This window comes from Echinops telfairi, unplaced genomic scaffold (assembly GCF_000313985.2).
Source record: "Echinops telfairi isolate 266 unplaced genomic scaffold, ASM31398v2 ScPeMD7_23;HRSCAF=83, whole genome shotgun sequence".
NCBI classification, from domain to species: domain Eukaryota; kingdom Metazoa; phylum Chordata; class Mammalia; order Afrosoricida; family Tenrecidae; genus Echinops; species Echinops telfairi.
The window spans coordinates 79,110,690-79,132,822 of NW_022103920.1; the positions used below are offsets into that span (position 1 = coordinate 79,110,690).

The window sequence follows — 22,133 nt, forward strand, 5'->3', positions numbered from 1 at the left end:
CCCTTCTTCTCAGTGACCCCCTTACTTCACTCAGTGTGATTCCTTTTCTAGTGCTTGGCTCTTTCTGATGATGGTATGCTGTGACCGAAGAAAATCACCATGTTCCAAGCAAGAGAAGACAGACCACCATGGCTGATTCTCAGAGGGCAGTGCGAGGCAGGTCTGTATATTCTTGTTAGAGGACGGTGGCTCGAACCTCCCACCCCAAACGCTCACTTAAAAGCATACTCACTTTCCTCTGTTTCCGTCACAGCGCCTCTGTGCTGGAGCCAGTTCTCCTTCAGACTGAATTGGTGGAAAAGGGCTTTATTCTGTGAGAAGCGGGGGAAGAGAACAAACAATGAATGAATGTATTCCTGCCCTTTAGAAAAACCACTGCTGTTTATAACATGTTCCAAGAGAGTTAGCCAATTTTTAAAAAGAGGAGCTCCACCCCTCCAAGCGCGGACAAATAAACTGGGAGTTGCCTCAGTGAATGCATGGGAAGGTGGGGACTCTGAACAAAATGATGGGCCTGGGACATGGTCAGCGCAGGCAAAACGCCCCTGTGATTATTCCTGCAACGTGCCCGAGACTCAGTCCACAATCTTCCACCTCTGGCCACTACCGATGTCTCTGGATTCTCCCCTAGAGAAAGGCCATCGTTGCCCCATCCTAACACCAACTTTCAAGTTCGTTATCACAGTCTGATGTTCCACCTTCTGTCCTTTTCAGAGAAGCGGCTTTTGGGATCATTTCATACTTCTGCTGACTTCCTTAAGTGGAACCGATGTATGGTTATGATTATCATTAACCTGGTATATCGGTGTAGACCAAAAATGGGGCTGACACAGTAGCCAAATGGCTTGGCACCTGTACACTGACAGACCAATAGAACAAAACTGAAAACCCAGAAGGAAATTCCTCAACACACAGACAACTGGTTTTTGACACAGGGCCTAACACTCCACATCAAATGAGGGAGAGATGGCCTTGGCCATGAATGGTGCCGGCCAATCAGAGCTCCGTGTGCAAATGAATGAGATAAGGTCCACGCCTCCCATCAAACACAAAAATTAGCTCGAGCTGGATTAAAGGCCTAAATATAAAACCTAAAAACTCTAAACATCACCAACAAAAAAATAAGGACAAACTTAGTTGCTCAAATGCATGACATAAACACATTACCAAACCTAACAAAACACACACACATACACACACAAAAGACAAAATAGATGGGTGATACCTCATAAAAATTAGGCATTGATGTGCATCTAAAGACTTCACCACAGAGTCCAAAGAGAAGCCACAGACTGGGGAAAGATTTGGCAGCAACCTATTTGGACAAGGGACTATTCTCTAAAGCCTATGAAAAAGATTCGACACCCTCAGGAAAAAAGGATGAACAACACAATCAAACATGGGCAGAGGATACGGACAATCTACCAGAGAAGCCAGCCAGCCAACAAGCACATGAAGAAATGCTTGCAATGAGAGATGCAGATCGAAACAGCGACGAGGTACTATGTCAAACCCATGCTAATAGCAAAGCTCAGTAAAACAAAACAGCAAATGCTGGAGAGGGTGTGGTGAGACCGGGAGCCTCCCATCCCGTTGGTGGGACTGTTGTACAGGACAGTCACTGTAGAAAGCGGGATGACTCTTCCTGAAAAAAACAAAAATAGGACTACGAATATCAGAGGACCCAGGGGTCACTCCACTTGGCACACACCCTTGAAGATCAGGGTAACATGGACAGGAACATGCACACATATGTTCACTGCAGGCCGCGTCACACTAGTAAGAAGATAGAAGCCACCTAAATGCCCATCGGTAGAAGAATGGATGAACAAGCATGGGTCCACCCGCACCACAGGGAAGCACACAACACTGAGAAAACAAGATGAGTGTGCAAAACACCTCATGATATGGACAAGCCTGGAGGACGCGCTGCTGGGTGAAATAAGTCCATCGGGAGAGGACAGGTGTTGTACAAAACCATTGCTATGAAACAACAATGAGACGTCCGTGGCTGCGGGGTGGGGCCCGGGAAGTCACAGGTTAGAGGGCCGAAGGTGTTATTTGGGTGGTAGAGAAAGTGAAATCCAATCAGAGGGCAAAGGGGCGGAGAACGGTGGAAAGGGGCAGGGCCGTGGGAGGCTGGGTGGGTTGCCGAATGGAGAACAGATGCTCTATAAACCTTCACCCACTTCACAACACAACGTTTAAAGAATAAAATAGAGGTAAACCTAAAGTTAAAACCGGAAACGATCTGTGGCTGACAACCCATTTCATATGCCCCACCCTCCTTCACCAAGTCGACGCACACCCAGGTTGCACAGGGAACAGCAGTTCACGCTTGCTACCATCGCTCCTGTGCCGTGTTAAAAAGTACAACCGTTTCCCTTCCAACACGGCTCTATTCACCACCAAGTCTTGCTTTGCCCCACCCCCTCCGAGTGCTTTTTAATTCTAATTTATACCATTCTGGGAATACTAAGTGAGCTGTGAGTGCAAACGCCCCAGGAAATAATGCAGGAAGTCCTAAAGTTGAGGGCACGTGGCTGAGGTGGGATCTGGCCCTTCACAGGGAACCTGGAGGCAGCAGGCAGGTGCCGCGAGCTGCAGCCGGGCTCCTGCACCGGGCCCTGCTCGCTGGGGCAGTTTCCTCCTGTCCTGAAGACTTGCCCTGGGAGCCAAGCGCGCTCTGCCGACTGCACTACCTCAGCAGCCCCCTCAGGTAAGAAGCACAGGGAGCCGGCTTACCTTCCTTTGGGGCGAGTATTCATCCACAGTGCTGAAAGGGAGAGGACACAAAGTTAGTCTTCACCCCAACCCAGATAAACACCGGTTCTTTATTTGGGGTGCGTGCGTGCCTGCATGTGTTTCTGGTCAAAGCTGCGTGGTTTTCAGACTCTAGGCAGAGGTTTTGGTCAAGAAACACAGTGCTATTTTCATTTAGAATGAACTTTGTTAGTTCTATCTAAAAATGAAATCATGCCTTCTCTTTTTCTTTACTGCATTAATAAGGAGGGAGGCTGGTCAATCCGCAGTGCAGTGAGATACTGCCGATATGAAGGAGTCGAGATGGATCGGGTTTCTTTTCCTTCCTCTTCCTCAACGCGATATTGCACTTGAGGGGGAAAGGTGCGTGGCAAATGAGTTTCCCTGACCACCGGTTCCTACACGAATTGTTCAGGGCAGAGGTTCTGCAATCCCCACAGGGCTCTCCTGGTAACACGTCAAAGCACATGAGATGAATTCTTGCCACTCTGGCTCCAAGGAGCGCTCGGGACACGCTCTCCAAGCTGGAAGTGTCTGCGCTTCGGGAGTCCCGGGCACTTCCGTGTTCTTCAGCATCAAGTGTTCTTTGACTTCCTTATTCAGTGACCAATTTTCACACGCACACGAGTCGGATGAAAATACCATGGCTGGCTTAGGCACAGCCTTAGTCCTCAGAGTAATACCACCCTTGCTTTTAAACATGAAAGAGGTCTTCTGCAGAAGATTATATGCAGAAATTGTTAAATGAAGTGTTCTGCTGTGTGCATTTTTACCAAGTGCAATGTATAACACTTGCTAATATGTGTTACATGTGATTTTATATACCAAAAAACTATAATTAAAAAAGACATAGCTCCTATGCGTTCTCAAATACTTCATAAATAGGCGTTAAGTTCCTATTCCAGAGGCAAGTTTAATACTTAAGATCATTAAAAGTAAATGATAGTTTATCAAGGGATGAGTTTTTTATGTACATAGGTTGTTATGGCCCAGTTTATTTCTACCAGTGTTAAAAACGTGTTAAAAGAAAATAGCACCCCCAAAAAGTCAAAGGCTTGATTTCATTATTTACTCACTTTGAAATATAAAAACAAAAATACAGAATTTACTACTACAAACGCTAAGGAATCAAGATGAACCCCAGCATCAAAAGGTTCAGCACCAGTTTTACGCAGAAGACACCCGTGATGCCGTCCCAGTGGGAGTTGCTTTCTTTCAGTAACTGCACTAAGAGAACACTTACTGACGCCGGTGCATCCCCAGGATCTTCTGAAACTCTTTCAATTCTTTTTCAAGCATTGGATACTCATACACATCGTCCAGTACATTCCTGTATATGGTCTGGGGACAAAACACAAACGGCAACTGACATGGTTGATGGCCACTTCGTAGTAAGGATTGAGACTCATGCAATGGCGACCCTGCCTATGGGAGATGTTACACCAAGTACCAGGGAGACCTCTGAGCCGCTCACGCAACTGCTAGGCTCCTCTGTTTCCATCCCCCACCACCCTACTATAGCCACATCATCATTTGGAAGAGAACAACAACCACAAAGGCAATTGAATTAAAATAACCAACTGTATTGAAAAACAACAAGAAATGTGGTCACCGTGTTGATTAAACAACTTTTTAATGGGATATCTAAATGACAACGGAAGGTTGAACTCAAAGTGGGTTCCTTCATGAAAGGCACAATCAGTCTGGGCACGTTCCTGTTCTGAAACAGGCCCCCGGCCCCTGGCCCACTGTTCAAATCCCATTCGACTGCTTCTCCTTAGGAACCCACACCCTTCACATGGCTTCAGTGGTCACGGAATATAGCTCTGTGCTACCATCTGCAGGGATCAGCTAGGTAGAAAAGATAGCGGTGCCTATTAATGATTACAGACAAATTAAGCAGCTTTTCTATCTCCCAAAGACAAATCTAAGTGACTATTAATTTTATGAAGAATTATTTAAATTTCTCAAAACATACCATGTCCTGCCAATGTTTCAGAGCATATCTTAATAGATTTTTGAATTGATACAAAATTTTCCAGCCAATCGGTTTACAGATAGATAGATAGATACATACATACATACATACATATATATATATATGGAACTGGTTAGTTTAATCTGGAGTCCCTCGGGGGTACAAGCTATTAATACGCTTGGCTACTAACTGAAAGGCTGGAGATTTGAATGGAGTCAGAGCCCCCTCAGAAGACATGCCTGGTGATCTACTTCCCAAACAATTGCCCTCCGAAGCTTGATGGAGGAGAGTTTTACTGATACATACGGGTTACTGTAAATCAGAGTCAACCCGACGGAAGCTAGTAAGTCGAACGTGAACCTCAGTACATTAAAAAGTGTCAGGTTTTGAACTATGTTTTGGTGTAACTTACTACTTCACATGCAAACAAAATTCCAGACTTACATAAAATAACCTTAAATTCTCACTCACTGACATTCAGCTGATGCCAACTTGGTAGAACGGCCCCTGCCATTTGCGGGTGGTTTCTACAACTCTAGAGTTTCTAGAACTGTAACTCTTCACAGGAGTAGAAACCTCTATCTGTCTCTTAAGGAGAGGCTGGTAGGTTTGAATGGCTTACCTTCAGATTTGCAGCCCAACTTCTAACCACTATGCCACCAGGACTCTAACCCCTTAACGGAGGGGAATTTACCTTTCTACCAGTGGAAGCGTAGACTTAGTAGAATGGCTAATTGCCTCCAGAAACACTTGGATCCTTCGCTACAAGAACAGCAGAACTGGTTCATGCCCTGCTATCATTACTTAATAGTTTGATCAAGGGTTCTATAGAAGAACAGAATTTCACATTCTCACGGAGTCCAAAGAATATTAAGAAGTCATACAGTCCTGTAACTGAAGCAATCTGGTGCCACGGAGTCTGGGAAAACCTGCAAGACTGCTGCAGTGAGACGATCTTTACACCTGAGACCAAAAATAGCCCGACATCCTAAACCCAAGCCATAGCTTAGCTTAACTGCTAAAGAATGTCTGCCTTGAGCACTGTGCTCTCTTAAGAACCGTGCATATGGGATCAAATTGACAACAGCAACTTGAAGGACTGGGTAGGAATCTGAGATGGTAGCCCATTGATGCTAATATGGGGGACATTTCAGAAACGGAGGTGTTACATAGCTTCGGGGTAATCACGTCACTGATGGCCATGTAGGATTTCTTGTGTGTTTTGCTGTGCGAATCCTCAACAAGAAGCACATACAAATAAATTATTTTTAAAATTGGTCTTCCACTTTACTTTTTCATAGTGATTTAAAATGTAAAAGAGCAAGTTTCTATCTCTGTAGGGACCATCAGGGCTCAGTAGTCAAAATGAGTTTCACACTTTTTTAAAATCACATCTTGAATACGATCAACAAAGTTGAACATGATCTTTGAAATGCATAACTGGTAATAAGACCAATCATTTGGCATCAAAGACTATCAAGAAGTCTTATATTACCTTTAAAAACATTTTTGAATGTTCATCTTCATGTAACCAGTCTTTGTAGAGAGCAATCCACTGGGAAACAAGATGCAGGACTTTACGCTTCCTACAAGGGACGTCTGAGTTGTCTTCTTTGCCTTGATACTTCTTAGCAGAATAGGTGCAAGTGGTTAAGAAATAACATTACATTGTTGAAAGTAAAGAAAAAAACAAAAAACTGAAGAGATCCATTTAGTCTTTGCACATCGCATGCTAAACTCTATTTTCAAAGAATCTACAACATGCACACATGCAAGAAGAACACACGTGTGAGAGGAGCAATGGCATGTACCAAAAGAACAAAAGCAGACTCAGGAAAATACCTTAGGTATGCAGGCTGGCAGGCCGTGAGCCAGGAGTGAGACACCACACTCTGGCCCCACAATGTAGGTGAATATTAATTCAATGAGATTTCCATCCGAACTAGGCCAGATGGTCCAGAACCCTCGGACGTTCATATCCTGTAAAGCCAGTGACCTCTAAGACAAATGAAACCCCTAACGATCACATAGGATCAGCTGGAACTGCTCCAGCGGATTCCTGTAAATCCACACTGCAGAGTGCAAATCTGTCAGGGAGCAGACAGTCTCATGCGTCTCCAAGGAGCGGCTGGTGGGTCTACCCCAACGACCAGTGGTTAGCAGCCCCACATTTCACACACAACGCCACTGGAGTTTCTTAGTGACCACTTGAAAAATTCAAAACCAAGCCCACTTCTGGAGAGTTGACTTTGACCCCCAGTCACCCTGTAGGACAGTCGAATTGTTCCCTAGTATTGTTGAGACTGTGACTCCTTATTGGAGGAAGCAGCCTCATCTTTCTTCCCCAATGACCTACCTCCAAGCTAGTCTCAAATAAGCACAGATTAGTGGGCCCTTTCTGGAATACAATTTGCAATGATTCAAATGTCTACCCCTAGGAATTTATTTGAAAAGAATTGGATGAGTGTGCAAAGATATGGCTAAAATTGAGTGTTAACTGTCATCAAAATAAAATGTGAAAACAAAACTAAAGAAATTACCTAAACACTTCCACAATTTGGTATAGTTATCCAAGTCATTACTAACTAAATAAACAAGTTGAACCCACGCTCACTGAATTGACTCCTACTCACGGCTGTCTGCCTCGTAGGAGCAAGTACAACTGCCAGATGGGGTTTCCAAGGCCATGAATCTTCATGTGAGTGACTGCCACATCTGGCACCCACAGAGAGGTTGTTGGACTTGAACCACCAACCTTTCAATTTGCAGCCAAGTGCTCTGCCCACTGCACCACCAGTTCTCTTGAAAGTACTGTCTCCATTTAATGGACTAGCTTCTACAGCTAGAAGGATGATGGGCTAGCGAGTACTTTCTCACATAGGGCCTCGGCGACATGGTGTTGAGTAGAAAAAGGTGTATTTAGAACGATACATTTTGTCCACCGTGCTTATTTGTATGAGTAATTTCATTAGCCCTCTCTCTCACTGCCATCAAGTCCGTTAAAAACATTCCCCACCAGCTCTCCCTTGTGTGGAACTTACAGTAAGGCTATCTGATTCTCATCTATAAAATAAAATCAGAAAACCACACAATGAGTTTGCTCACGTTATCTAGTTCTTCTCATTTCTTTCTTGAGAGGCATAATATAGAGACTTGTCCTACATTCTCTCGACTGTGCAAATGTCCTTTTCTGCAATTATAATGACCTCATTAATATGGGGGGAAAGCTGGAAAGCTAGGAAATGGTAACAATTTTTTAGGTCACATATTGAGACAAAGATATGAGTCTTTAGTAAAGCTGCATAGATGATGTGCTCTACAATTACTGCCCAGCAGGACAGGATGATTTCAAGGGCTGGAAATTCAACCGCCCTTCTCTATTCAGTGAGTATTATTTATTTGAGTCATACATTCTTTTACAATTTGACCATACGACATTATATTGGGAGGGGACCTGGTAGGGCAGTGGTAAAGAGCTCCCCTGCTAAATGAAAGGATGGTGGTTCAAGCCCATCAGCTATGCCATGGGAGAAAGATGTGGCAGTCAGTGTCTTCAGAGATTTACACTCTTGGGAGCCCTATGAGACAGCTCTCAAACTAAACTCACTGCTGTAGAGTGGTTGCTGACTCACAGTGACCCTGTAGGACAGGGTAGAACTGCCCTTGTGGGTTTCTGAGACTCACTTTTACAGGAGTAGAAAATCTCATCTTTCTCCCATGGAGTGCCTGGGGGTCTCAAACTGCAGACCGTGCAGTTAGCAGCCCAACTCATAATTACTGTGCCACCAGTGCTCCCAGGAGGCAGCTCCACTCTGCCCGAAAAGGTCATTATGAGTAGGAATGATTCCAGCAGCAGTGTGACAAGATTACACTGCTTTGCAAATTAAGCTGGGAAGTAGGCAGCAGGTAGTAAGTAGGTAAGGCATAGAGTAAAAATCCAAACTTCAGTACACTACAATGAACCCAGGGCTCTATAAGCTTAAGTAATGCTCTCAAATGATAATAAAACCAGAAAGGCATTTATGATAATAACAATATCTATCTAAGACTCCCAAACCAGAAGATATGGCCCAAATCAATAAATAATGTTTAAAAACAATCAAGGGGGAAACGAAGTAAATGGAATCACCCTTTAGAAGTTGGTGGTAGTGGGATATGAATGCCTTACTGAAATATGCATAAAAACATCTCCGGTTAAAAATGAATGCCATTTTGTCTGTGGTTTATATTCACTCATAAAAGGCAAAGTATATGTGAATACACAGAAATAGTCAACAGGAAGAATACAGGCTCACATCGTTGAAGACGCCATGGGTTTAGATACGCAATCAAAGGGCTGGTGGTGCACTGGCTGCCCAATGGGCTGCCGACTGCAATGCCAGCTGGATGACACCACGAGCCAGTCCACGGGAGAAAGAGGGGCGTCTACTCCTGGGAAGAGTTACAGTTGTGGCCACTCACAGGGGAAGGCTTACCTTGCCCTCTACCGTCGCTGTGAGCTGGCACTGACTCCATGGCAGGGAGCTGTATTTTTGGGAAGGATCTGAATTAAAATTTTCATGTAACACTCTTGTTCACAAGCTCAGATTTCTTAAAATCCAAATAAAATTTTTAGAGTCTTCAGGTACATCCTAGGATTTATGTATTCACTCCTAAGTTAAGAATGGATTGCTTATCCATTATAATAGTAGACTCACAATTAAAAACAATAATTTAAAGGCATCTAACTTGCTGTAAAGAAGTTCTAGAGTGGTTAAGCATTCAACTTCAAAGTGGAAACCGGATCCTCATCCACAGGAGAGCAACGTGCAGTCTGCTTCCTAAGGAGGGCGCGCGGTGGGGCAGTTCCACTCTCTCCTCCAGCGTCACGCGCGGTGTGCCCACATCAACTGGAGGACAAAGGCTTGTTTGGGGGGCTTCATTTTCTGTAGAACACACTTTACATTTGTCATTGGATGGCAATTCTTCGGGTAACATGATAGTGACAAAATGTAGATGGAATTAGCTCACAGATAGAGTTCCGCAATACTTTCAACGATGGAGGGATTCCAAACCATGTACCCCTTACTGAAGCCCTTGGGAACAATGTACTTGGAAACAATGGGAGCACTCTATGCATAGTACTGAAAATTTCTAAATTCAAAATTATGTTTCAAGATCAGTTTTGTGGACTGATTACAAAAAGTGTCAAATGGTCAGTAGCTTGGTTTACTTACACAAACCAAACCCAAAGCCAAGCTCACTGCCGGTTCTGACTCAGGGACCCCAGGGGCAGGGTAGAGTGCTCCGTGGTTTCTCAGACTGCTCTCTCTTTATGCAGGAAGCCGCCTCAGGATCAGCTGGTGGTTTCAGACTGCTGGCCCATGGTTAGGAGACCAATGGTTACCAAAGCCAGTACCAAACCCTGGCTCCTGTGACAGTGCTGGCTCATGGCAGCCACGCGGGGCAGAGCAGAACCGCTCCCATGGTTTCCGAGGCTGTCGCTCTCGATGAGAACAGACACCCTGATCTTCCCTTTAGTTAACAGCCCCTGCTTAAACCACAGGGCCACCAGGCCGTCTTTGATTCACAGATCAGAAAGTAAACTCCATTTCTAGTTCACATATTTATGAACAGAATCTACTTATTGAGTCCTACAGTATTCTTTTAAGCAGGAACTCTGATAACGTGTGGAGAAAGCTATGACAATCGGACAGGAAGAGAGGATAATCAGGAACATCATCCTTAGAGCACACAAGGAGAAGGCTTTTAACAGTTATGGATAAAAGGAATGATGACATAATGCAAATTGCCCATGAACTTTTTTGAAGCCCCCTCGGAGTACACCCCCACCCTGCAACCTCATTCCCCAAAAACCTTCGTGTGGGCTATAGCGGAATTGTCAGTTTGGTTTTATGGACACGTTATACTTTAAGAGCTTACTGCACATGCTTCAGAAGCATCTTATTTAACCAGAGGGGGCAAGAACCCCATTTGAAAGCTTTCAGTAAGTTAACTTGGCTTTGCAGTTTGGTTTTTCCGTGTTTCCATGAAACACCTCTTTTGCCTCATGAATAAACTGTCAGGCTTGCTTCACCAGCCATTCACCTTCCGGTCACAACCACCACTCTAAAAGAGCATGCAGTGACAAAGTCGGAAGGTGACAGCTCATTCCGGGGGGTATTCTGGTCTCACGTGTGGAGGAATGGCTGGTGTTCTCTGGAGACACATACTCAGAAACATGACGTCACATAGCTACCGGCAAGTGGCTTTCTAAATCCACTTACTGGGTGATACCCTGTTTCCCCAAAAGTAAGACATCCCCTGTGAATAAGACCTCCCCGAAAATAACTCCTCCCCCAAAGCTACCGTAACTCTGGGCTCTGGACTGTAGCAGCAGGCACTGCCACGCAGCTCACTGTTGGCCGCAGCGCAGCCGGAGCAGACAGGAAGTGTGAGGTCTCTTTTCATAAATCAATAAACAATAAATGTGTACCGTATTCTTCTTCATGGAAAAATAAAATATCCCCTGAAAATAAGACCTAGCGCATCTTTGGGAGTACAAACTAATATAAGACACTGTCTTATTTTCGGGGAAACAGGGTATTACCAACCTACCCAACCTTCTTGACTCTGGGGCTTACTCGATAGGCCAAATGACCCTCCAGATTTCAAAGCAATCGTAAGGCATGGCTTCTAAGAACGCGTGACATACACCATCCAACGCACCCACAATGCAGACTGTGGAAAGAGCCGCCCGCCATCACCAGCACCCCTGGTTGGTTCTGTCTCATTTCATCTTTCACATCGACTGCCATGACAGTAATACTTAACATGTCCACACACTAGTGTGGGGGTGAGTGAATGACGAGAGGCAGTTCACTCCTCATGGGAGACATCTGTCTGAGAGAAGGATGACACAGCACCCCGAAGGTAAGGAAGGATATTGCCTTAACAGCGCCTGGCACAGGTCGTCCGTTGTCATGAAGACGGTGTACGTGAGGAGGAAGTCATCAAGGAGAGTCTCTGCAGAGAGAGAAGACACACAGAGTCAGCACGGGTGAAGGGCGCGGCTGCTGCTTCTCGGGCCCCCAAAGCACATGGTGATGGTGCATGGTACAGAGGCAGGGGCACTGGAATGGAGAACTTTAGCCACGAAGTACATTGTTTATTAAGGTTCAGATTTTCAAAACCCCTTACATAGAATGTCTCGAGCAACAAGGTATTCTTGTTGTTGTTGAGAAGCATTCTAAACATAAAACTGCCCATTTCCCCCTATAACCTTGATTGGTAAGGATGTTACAGCAAGCTAATGCATAATAAATAACATGCTTCAGAGAGAAATTTCATGAGACTCTTGTCCTACTGAGAATGAAGTCTGCCTGTTCTAATAAATTAAGGCTTTCCAAAGCCATTTTCCAAAACCGAAGTCAAGAACAATGGATAATAAAACCCAGAGGGCGCATATCAGGTTCCAAGGTCATTCATCTTTTTTTCGCAAATGCAATTATAAGAAGCTGGGAAAGTGGTGAGTGATTTCCTGAAGGCTCCAAGAGGCAGCATCCAGCAGCACCCCCGGCGCCTTCTAGGGCGCCTTCCCACTGTGCCCACGAACAAAAACAAGCTTCCTTTGCATTGCCTCTTGGCCTTGAGTGCTCTTGTAGATGTCCAGCCGCTAAACAAGACAGAACTGCTATGCAGGCAAAATGAGCCTTTGTAGCCTAGTGGGCTTCATATTGAATTGCTAACCACAGGGTCAGGAGTTTGAGCCCACCAGCCTCCTCAAGGAAAAAGATGGGGCTTTCTATTGCCGAAAAGAGTTACGGTAGACCCATAAACCCAGAGGTGTGGCTCCACAATGTCCTGTAGTGTCACAAGGAGTTGGAAATGACTCAAAGTCAGCGAGGGAGCTTAAATGCAGCACACTCTGACCTCTAAAACCATTTCCAAATGAAAGAAAAGGTCACAGGCAAAATGCCAAGTACAGATTTTGCAGTGAGTCTCTGGTTGTCGATAATCTTAAAATTAATTTTAATGGTATGATTTAATGTATAGCATTACATTCAGGATACCAATTTTTCAGTGAAGCAGGAATAAAGTACACGAGCAATGAATCTATAGACCGGACAACACTGATGTTGCCAAATTCTAAACATTCTAAGTTTGAGTGTAGAAATAACTACATAGAACAGAGTGCTGTAGCTCTATGTTGTAAATGGGATGAAAGACAAATTTCAGAATTTTTGGGGACATTCACTTAATAATGACTTCCACAATGTGATTTGTTTTTGTAATGAATGCAAAATGTGATTTACCAAAATACGTACATGCATTTTTTTAATCAGGATTTTTTATTAAGCTCTACAGAATTTATCATGAATATACCCTTGACCTCACTAGTGCAGGATAGCTTGAGCTTTCAGGGTCCTGGGCCTCTTGGACTGTCTAATGAACACATTAAAACCGTGTGCCAGAAAACACACATAAGCTATCATTAAAAAAAATCATTCTACTTGCCCCGGAGCGCTGGATACGTTTCTTTGTTTGATAGAAGATGCAGTAATCTAATTATACTATTTCTTAGGACTATGAATTTCATTATCTTTTGCCTCCTTTGGGACTCATTGGTAGGAAATTTGTTTGTTTTTTTCTGAAAATAATGCTTCTAGAACTTCCCGCAAAGCTGGTGTGTGAGTCAGCTTCAGACTGCGTAGTTCTCAGGCAGACGGGCAGCCACTGTTGACCTGGCGATTCTCAGGGAGGCGGCGGCCATCCTCCCTCACTGACCTCCCAGACCTCGTTTTCTGTACATTTACCAAATGAAGTCTTTATGGCCTCCAAATTACACACAAAAAAGTAAGAAATTTATTCTAAATTTAAATGACTAGCACTTACCTTAAAATTAATCAGTGTAAACAAGATTATGTTTATGAACACAAAAATTTGATCTCGAGGCTTGGGATGATATCTGGACTCATGGGGTGGCGCCGTTGGATAGTGCTTAACTATGAGCTGAAAGGTTGGCTGTTCAAACCCAACCAGCTGGTTGAAGAAAGGCTGGGGGTCTACCTCTGGAAGGTTTAACCCCCAAACCTATCAAGTCCAGTGAATTCCAACCCCTAGCATGTCTGTGCGCAGGACTAGGAGGAAGGACGTCTTGAGACAAGAACTGTATCCTCAGAGTTTCCCATACTGAATTGTATTCTGTGAACTCACCTGAGAAGTGCCTATCGTGATGATTTCCTTTTTTAAATTTTTTAATTTTAATAAATCATTTTATTGGGGGCTCTTATAACAATCCATACATCAATTATATCAAGAACATTTGTACATATGTTGCCATCATCATTTTCAAACTATTTTCTTTGTTTTTATTTTATTTTATTGGGGGCTCTTACAACTCTTTTTTTTTTTTCCAACCGACCCAACACACGGCCATTGAGTGTGGCCATTACAATGGAGTATGGACCGCGTCCGAAGCAGTAAGTGCAGCATAGAGTGCTGAGGGTAGGACAGTTGGTGTCAGACCTAAGGAAGAATGCTGGAGGGTGGAGATCCGTCTGACCTCTGCCTCAGAGGACGCCACCTGAGGGTAGTTTGATTAGTGGTCTGCCTGGTGAAGTCTGGAGATCAGATGCCACTCCCACAGGATCTTTAAAGTTAGTATGCACTGAACCCAAACCAAACTCACTGTCAGTGTGTTGGTTCTGACTGATAGCAACAATAGGGGGCGGAGCAGAACTACATCTTTGGGTTTCCAAAACTTTAAAATCTTTATGGGAGCAAACGGCCTCCTCTTTTTCCTGTGGAGCAGTTAGGAGACTTAAACCGCTGACCTTCTAGTTAGATGAATGTATAAGCCACTCCGCAACCAGGGCTCCTTACAGTTAGTAGATAGGTTTAAACAATTCCCAAGATTTTAACTTTTTTCTGCAAGATTTTAAAAACTTATTAACATGAAATAGAATTAAGGAATAATTGAAGCTTATAGTTACAGATCTTTATACTTTTTAAGTCACAGAAAAAGATATATATATATATATATATGCTGTGGCTAAAAAATTTGCTGGGTTAAATTATGGAAACTTTTAATGTCAAATAACATATAAGGAAAATATTGAGTTTCTCACTGTTAACAATCTTTTCTCTGATTACTGGGTTGAAAGTTAATTTAACCCTTGGTATAATCTGCCTGGAGGGCAGGGGTTCAACAGAATTTCTGAAATAAAAACCAAAATGGAAAAAGGTAAGGTATTTGCCCTTAGGTCTTTGATTAAAGAACTCAAGTAATATTTCGTGCTGATCTCTGATAAATTCCTGACAACCTGGAGACTCTGGAAAGCTACAACAGATTTGCTTGTTTTATAAAGAGGGGAGTGCTATTAAAAAGGTTTACTTACTGTTATAAACTACATGTCAAATCTGAAGAAATACCAAATTTGCTCTGAGTTTAAAATTTATGTCTGATATTTGCCTGAGGTTAAATCCCAAATGCCTGCTGTTATGTCAGATTTTATTATTTTCATTGCTAATTTGGCGGCAACTTTGTTTCTTTTGAAACATCAAAGGCAATAGAGGTTTGAACTGGGGGATTCACACAATTCACTCATGGAATTTTTATTACTATTCAGATGTATAGAGACTTGATAACCATGATATATCTTTCTATATAAGGAATGCTGAGGGCAGAGTAGACTAGGCCTTGGGTTGCTAATCACAACATCAACTGTTCGAAACCACCGGCTGCTCAGTAGGAGAAAGATGAGGCTTGCTACACCCATAAACCCACGGGTGCAGTTCTGCTGTCAGAATTAACACAGTGGTTGTGCGCTATCTTGGTATATCTGACTATCTGATATTACTTCCAAGATTATTCTGCATCACATATGAAGCTCTTTGAAAATAACATTTATCATGATGTTCAGAAGTATTTTTGTCCAAAAGCTTTTTTTAAATTATTAACTTTATCTGGCTTTGCATTGCTTTTGTAGGTAATTCCCACCAGACTTTTCACTTTTGGGAATTAGTATTAGTTAACCATAGCTATATTTAACTTTATCACCTGTGATAAATTTTTCCTTGTTGAGTCACTGAAATACAAAATGAATTTGCAATACAGTGAACCCTCGCCACTTCCCGCTTGACTTCCGCGGCTTCACTCTATCGTGGTTTTTGCGTAACAGCGCATGCTCTGTCATTACTGCCACTGATTGGCTCATACTGTACACGCTTGGTGCCATAAATAATATAATAAATGATAATTGTAACGTCCAAAATGTTTTACTGTATTTTCCCTTTTTCATTTAATAAATTGGGTAATACGAGTGTAATGGTGACTAAAGGGTGTTTTTTCATGTCCTCTATGCTCTAACTACGACAATAATTGATTTACAAATAAGGAATCCTACTTCGCGGAATTTCTTTTATCACAGTAGGGTCTAGAACCGATTAACCGCGATAAACGAGGGTTCACTGTACATCATATTTTGAAGAGGAATATAACACTTCAAATGTGAATACCACTGGATTAAACTAAGATTTCTAGAACTCTCCTACGGAATTTCACAGAGTTTTCAGACTGCTGCCTATCCAGAATTGCATGGAACCAAAATAAACGACACCCGAGGACGCCACGAAATGACTGCGCTGAGAGGCGGAGTTCTTGACATCAAATGACCCTTGACATCTTTACCACTGCACACCGAGGCACGTGGGATGATCGAGGCGATATGTCAACTTAGCTAGGCCACGCTTCTCAGTGGTTTGGCAGACAGATGTAAACTCCACTTTGTGATCTGATGTGTGTGGTCGGTCAGTTGAAGGCCGAGTTTCCCTGGAGCTGGGGCCTGCATGCAGCCCCTATCTGGACACTGTGGCAAAACTTGAGCTCTCCCGAGTTTACATGCAGCTTGTTATCCTCTGACGCTGGCTCTTGAGGCATGAGTAAGCAGCCTGCCATCGGACCTGATCTGGGGTTGGCCAGCCCCTGCAACCACGCTATGAGCCAGGAGAACCCTCCAGCCTGAAGCCTGGCCCAGTGATCTGGAACTCGCCAGCCTCCACAAATGCATGAGTCTGTCTTATCACTAGTTTTTGTTCCTTTAGAGAGCACAGTGTCAGATAACTCCTATGCCACCGAAAGTGATGTTTTACTTATAATTCTAACCACAGCAATGAGGTATCACTAGGTGCCCCATAGGTAATGCATAGTGTTGAATCTCAACAATCTAGATCCTTCCTGAACTACTATTATAAATTATTGGTTTTCTTCTTAGGGTAAATGTTGGAAAAAATAATGAGTGCTCTATTTTGAAATATTTATAGTTCTCATCATTTCTATGATTATGACTTTAAACTACTGTTTTGCTTTAGTACAATACAGTTTATAAAATGCTGTGGCTCAAAAACATTTGACCTTTCATATAAAATCACATTTTTTAAAAAGCCTGTGGCTTAACCGGCTGTTACCAAAGAGCTTGTTTAATCACTTCCTTTTTCTGGATGTCCCTGATCTGTTATATCTTGACTTCTATTCTGACTGAGAAATGTTCCTTGAATGTGGTTTTGATGATAGTTCCCATAAAATCTAGTTCACTCTGAAAATGGGACTGATTAGCTCAGCAAGTGAAGTAAATCATTTTTTTTTAACCAAAGTTCCTCAAGAAAACAGACAAAGCCCTGGCAGAAGGCTACTCCATTGTAGGTAATCAGCATCCCTTTGTGGGGGCTTGATCAAAGGGAGGCAAAGCGAACGCTAGAGACCCTTCAGTTAGACCAAGAATGATGGGACCCGACAGGCACTCTCCAGAAACCAAAGGTCAGGACACAAACTCTTGGGGAGAAGCATGGCAATGTGTACATGACTGTTCTCAGGAAAAATGTGCTAGTACCCAGGACGGGTCCGGATATAAATTATTTGTGAAGAATGCGCCCAGGAACTGAAACAACTGACTACAATTCTACAAATCAAGTATAACTGGGCAGTCTCTCACACTGAAGTCATAAGTCATTCCTCCCTAACCAAGTGACCAACTTTTATTTGTCAAAAAGACTTCAAGCCGAAACTAACCGCATCTACAATCAATCATTACTCCCTTAATGATCGGCCATTAATCCCTATAAGGAGCCCTGGTGGTATAGTGGTGACACACTGGGCTGCTGTCTACAAACTCTGGAGTTCACGTTGGGACTTCCGACTCCCGTACACAATGGGTCTTGGAACCTCGCAGGGACAGCACTACCGGTCTATAGGGTTGCTGTGAGCCGGCACCACTGGCGCTGGCAGTCAGTGCGGGTTTCTCCACTTGAGAGGTGGAGAGCTTTACATTTTCACCCAGCGCTGCCCAGCGATAACTGTGATTGCTTCTTAACGAACCTCCTTTCACTCGGAGTAGGGGACTTTCCTCTGTGACACTCGTTAGCCTTTCCCATGCTTCCTGTGACACACAGGACCCCTCTGCATGGTCCGACAGTCAGTTTCTTTTAATGAGACTGCAACTATTCTCTAATCAAGATGTACTCCATTAGTAGCTGAGATTAAAAAAAAAACCCAACACCATTAGCTTTGATATAACCAGTCATTTCATTCTGGAATAACCTTAGATAATGAACGGAGTGACCGAGATTCTGGTTGGATGGTAGCAAAGCCATTTGACATTCAATTCAATTAATCGGTTCACACATGACAATATTTTGCTAAGGGCTTTGACCCAGAAATGCTTATTTTCCCCTCAGCTACTACCGTATTTAATATTCAACAGCATTTACCTAATTATCTTTCTGCCATAGAAATATTAATTAAAATAAAAACAATGAGGTTACGCAAAAATATCTCCAGCAAAAAATCCTAGTGAATAAAACAGTTAAAATCCGAATGAACAAGAAGATTCCCGATACTCCTAAATGAAATCTTTCTCTACGTAACAAATACATTGTTCTGAAAATGCTCTAAATAACAAAGAGCTTTCCTTTACTCGTTTTTCTCAGTACTGATGTACCTTTGCTGCAGACTCTGAAGTAATTGAGCGATATGAATAAAAAAATAATCAAAACAATGTACTTCAAATAAAAGTGAATTTTATAAGAGCCATGCTTCCAGAAAAGCTGTCCCACTGGCATTGGAAGATATTTTTAGCACCACAATAGCTCTATAAATGATTCCCTGAAGACTATTAGCCAACAATAGTCATTTAAAGGAGTAGCAAATGTACTGGCATCCATATTAAAACCCTGTAATTATCTATTATATTACATAGTGCTTAATTAATAGTAGTTTAAGACTCCAGGCAGAAAAGCACCTTTGTGTATAAAAGTATCTTTCATTTAAACAACTTCAGAGTTGGCATATATGCTACCTTGCTAAATAAAAAGACGTATTCATTTTGATTTCTAACTCTCTGAATGCCTTGGTATTCATATACAGCAACAACAAAAAGCCAACAAAACCACTTTTCTTTCAGAGTCTATTCATGAAATTAATCACTAAACCTAATCCCAGATTCTTGGCTCATCTTTAAATAACCAAAATATCCAGGCATCCTTTTGGGAGCAACCCCCTTGGCCTGCCCCAAAGTGATTGTTCTTATAGTGGTTTTTTAAAATACAGGGAACAAATATTCTTGTTGTAGAAAAGTAACTTGCAGATAACCATCAACACTGGGGGGCAAATACGATTACAGCTGTGAGTACTATGGAACTTGTATTAAAATATATCAATGTGCCATCAAAAATTAAAGCCTTGATAGAAATGGCTCTTAATTCACATCAATAATTAGAGCCCAAGGGGTGTAGTTAGTTACCCATTTCGAAACCACCAGCCACCGCACAGGAGAAAAACAGGGCTTTCTACTCCAGTAAAGAGTTGGTCTTATTAACTCACAGGGCAGCTCGATGTCCTATATGGTTGCTGTTCGCTATCAGCTGGATGGGAGTGAGTTTAGTTTTGGTGTGATGTTTATACAAGGCTGGGCTCTGTCATCTATCACCGATCTTTCTGTCTTTGTTTTATTTTAAAAGACATAAGAACAGAACTACTTATGTTTCTTTTACTTCGCTTAAATTTATTCCCTTTCATGTACACATTACAGTATTTTATCTATCTCATTTTACTTCTGTAAAACTCACTGGTTTCTAGAGCACCCCAGAGTGTGCTGTGGTGAAATATTAAGAAGTGTGATACAGATCTTTTTCGCATAAATTTAATCAAATTAGAGAAGCTGATCTAAAATGTTGCCCCAAAGTCAAATTTTATTTATTTTTAAAGACAAACCCCTTAATTCTAGAAGTTGTCTGGAACACAGGTGTGTGGGTGTCTGGGACTGGTCTAACAGAAATACCACCAGAGGGTGGCTTTAACAAGCAGACATTTTTTCTGCAGCGTTTAGGAGCTGAGAACCTGGAATTCAGAGTGCTGGCCCTGAGGGAAGCCTCTCTGGCTGTGGCTCTCCAGGGAGAACCTTGTTTCTTCAGCTCCAGCTTCTAGGTTCCCTGGAGATCTCCAGGTTTCTTGCCACCAATCTCATCCCATCTTGGGTTCTCGCTCGCTCGCTTAATCTATTCTGCTATAAGACGAAGGAAAAAAACCAACAACAAAAAACCTCACCTACCATCCAATTGTTTTGAACTCACAAGAACCCTATACATGGTTTCCCAGGCTCTCAATCTTTACAGGAGCAGACAGCCTCATGTGTCTCCTGCAGAACAGCTGATGGCTTTGAACCTCAGACCTTGAGGTTAGCAGAGCAACGCTTACTGGTCAGTGCTACCAAAAGAGACCCTGTGTAAATCCTGCTTCCTTAGCATAATAAAAACATCCCATTCCCACATGGGACTATAACCACAAGCACAGATGTCAGGAGTTACAATCCATTTGGGGGGAACATAATGCAATCCATAGCAACAATTCTAAAAGGCTACCGTGCTTTTGTGTGTTTCAGCTCTCATAGGGGAAGTGCACGGCCATCGTGACATCACTCGCCTGTAGACGCCAAGTACCAAGAAAGCAAACAAAGCCTGTGAGAGCAGTTCTTTAAGCCAACTACCGCAATGGCAGTATGCAATGCTTCTGCGCATCCTTGAATTGCCCAGAGGCTTGTGAGCTCTTCGGTTTCACCCAGATTCCTGCTTCCAGTGCCATGGAATTTAAGGTACTCTTAAATTGGTGTACTTGACCTTTATTTCAAGGAACCAAAGCAAAACTGTGACCTTGAACGAGTGAGCCCATTTCTGGCCCTGGAATATTACAATTCCCCATTCATTCTTGCTTTCTTTTTTAGAAGCAGTGCTGAAGGGTAGCATGTAATTTGATTAGGCACAATTAAGATGGTTTTCCAATGTTCATGCCCAAATCATAGAACAAAAGTCCAAATGCTGTTAAAAGCCATAGTTTGGGTTCCCATGTATTTTACATTGCTAAAGTGGGATTAGTACCCACGAATGCAGCTGCTACCACAGTCTGGGCACAATGACAACTTACTTACAATCACAGCTTCTATGTGTGTCTACCACACCTGTGGGAAAGGTCAAGAAAACAGTGTTCAGGCTACAAGTGACATCGGGGCTGCATTTCTGGCTGGGTAGCCATCATTGCTTGGCATAGCCTCTCTGGGCCTTCGCTAATTCAAGAGGCATCCTATTCACATGCCCTGAGGTTGTAGAACGGTACGATTGACCCTTGAACCACAAAAGTAAGAACTGTGTGTGCCCACCTATAAGCGGATGCTTTCCCCTCTTGCTACCCACCGTGGTGAGCTCTAGTATCATTTAAAATTGCAGTGTCAGTCATCTCTCCAGTTGAAGGGATTGGGAGGGCGAGGGGCTAGCAGTTGCTGGAGAGACAAACTGTTCACACACAGAAGATTCGTGTCCTACGGTGTGTTAAGCAATATCGGCAACACTTGGGTCGCTGGCATAGCAGCTGGGGGAAGAAAATGTACACAAATGGGGCTGCTCCCTTGAGGTCAAACCTGCCAGACCTTCGTTGCTCAAGGTCCACTGCCTGTAAAGCAAGTAGCAGAGAACTTGGTAAGCGTTAGGCAGTCAGTAAACACTGCCTGGTGTTTAATGGTTTAACATTATTTAGGTTATTCTAGGGCAGTGGTTCTCAACCTGTGGGTCGTGACCCCTTTGGTGGGGTGGAATGACTCTTTCACAGGAGTTGCCTAAGACCATCAGAAAATACATAAATATTTCACAATATATAATTACATATTGTTTTGTGTTTAATTATGTTCAATTTGTAACAATGGAAATACATCCTGCATATCAGATATTTACATTGAAATTCATAACAGTAGCAAAATTAAGTTACGAAGTAGCAATGAAAATAATTTTATGGTTGGGGGTCACTACAATATGAGGAGCTGTTTTAAAGGGTTGTGGCATTAGGAAGGTTCAGAACCAGTGCTCTAGGGGG

At 42.9% G+C, this 22,133-nt stretch overlaps 1 protein-coding gene across 1 annotated transcript in view; it reads right to left on the reverse strand.

Annotated features, from left to right (window-relative positions):
- Positions 1 to 212: 212 nt before the first annotated feature.
- RAPGEF5 (Rap guanine nucleotide exchange factor 5) overlaps positions 213 to 22,133 on the reverse strand; it is a 46,608-nt gene continuing 24,687 nt past the window's right edge. Inside the window, exons 2-6 of the mRNA XM_030885208.2 lie at positions 11,668 to 11,746; positions 6,237 to 6,381; positions 4,007 to 4,104; positions 2,746 to 2,776; positions 213 to 311 (exon numbers count right to left, since the gene is read on the reverse strand). Of these exons, the coding sequence (XP_030741068.1) occupies positions 213 to 311; positions 2,746 to 2,776; positions 4,007 to 4,104; positions 6,237 to 6,381; positions 11,668 to 11,746 (452 nt within the window). The remainder of the gene's footprint in view (positions 312 to 2,745; positions 2,777 to 4,006; positions 4,105 to 6,236; positions 6,382 to 11,667; positions 11,747 to 22,133) is intronic.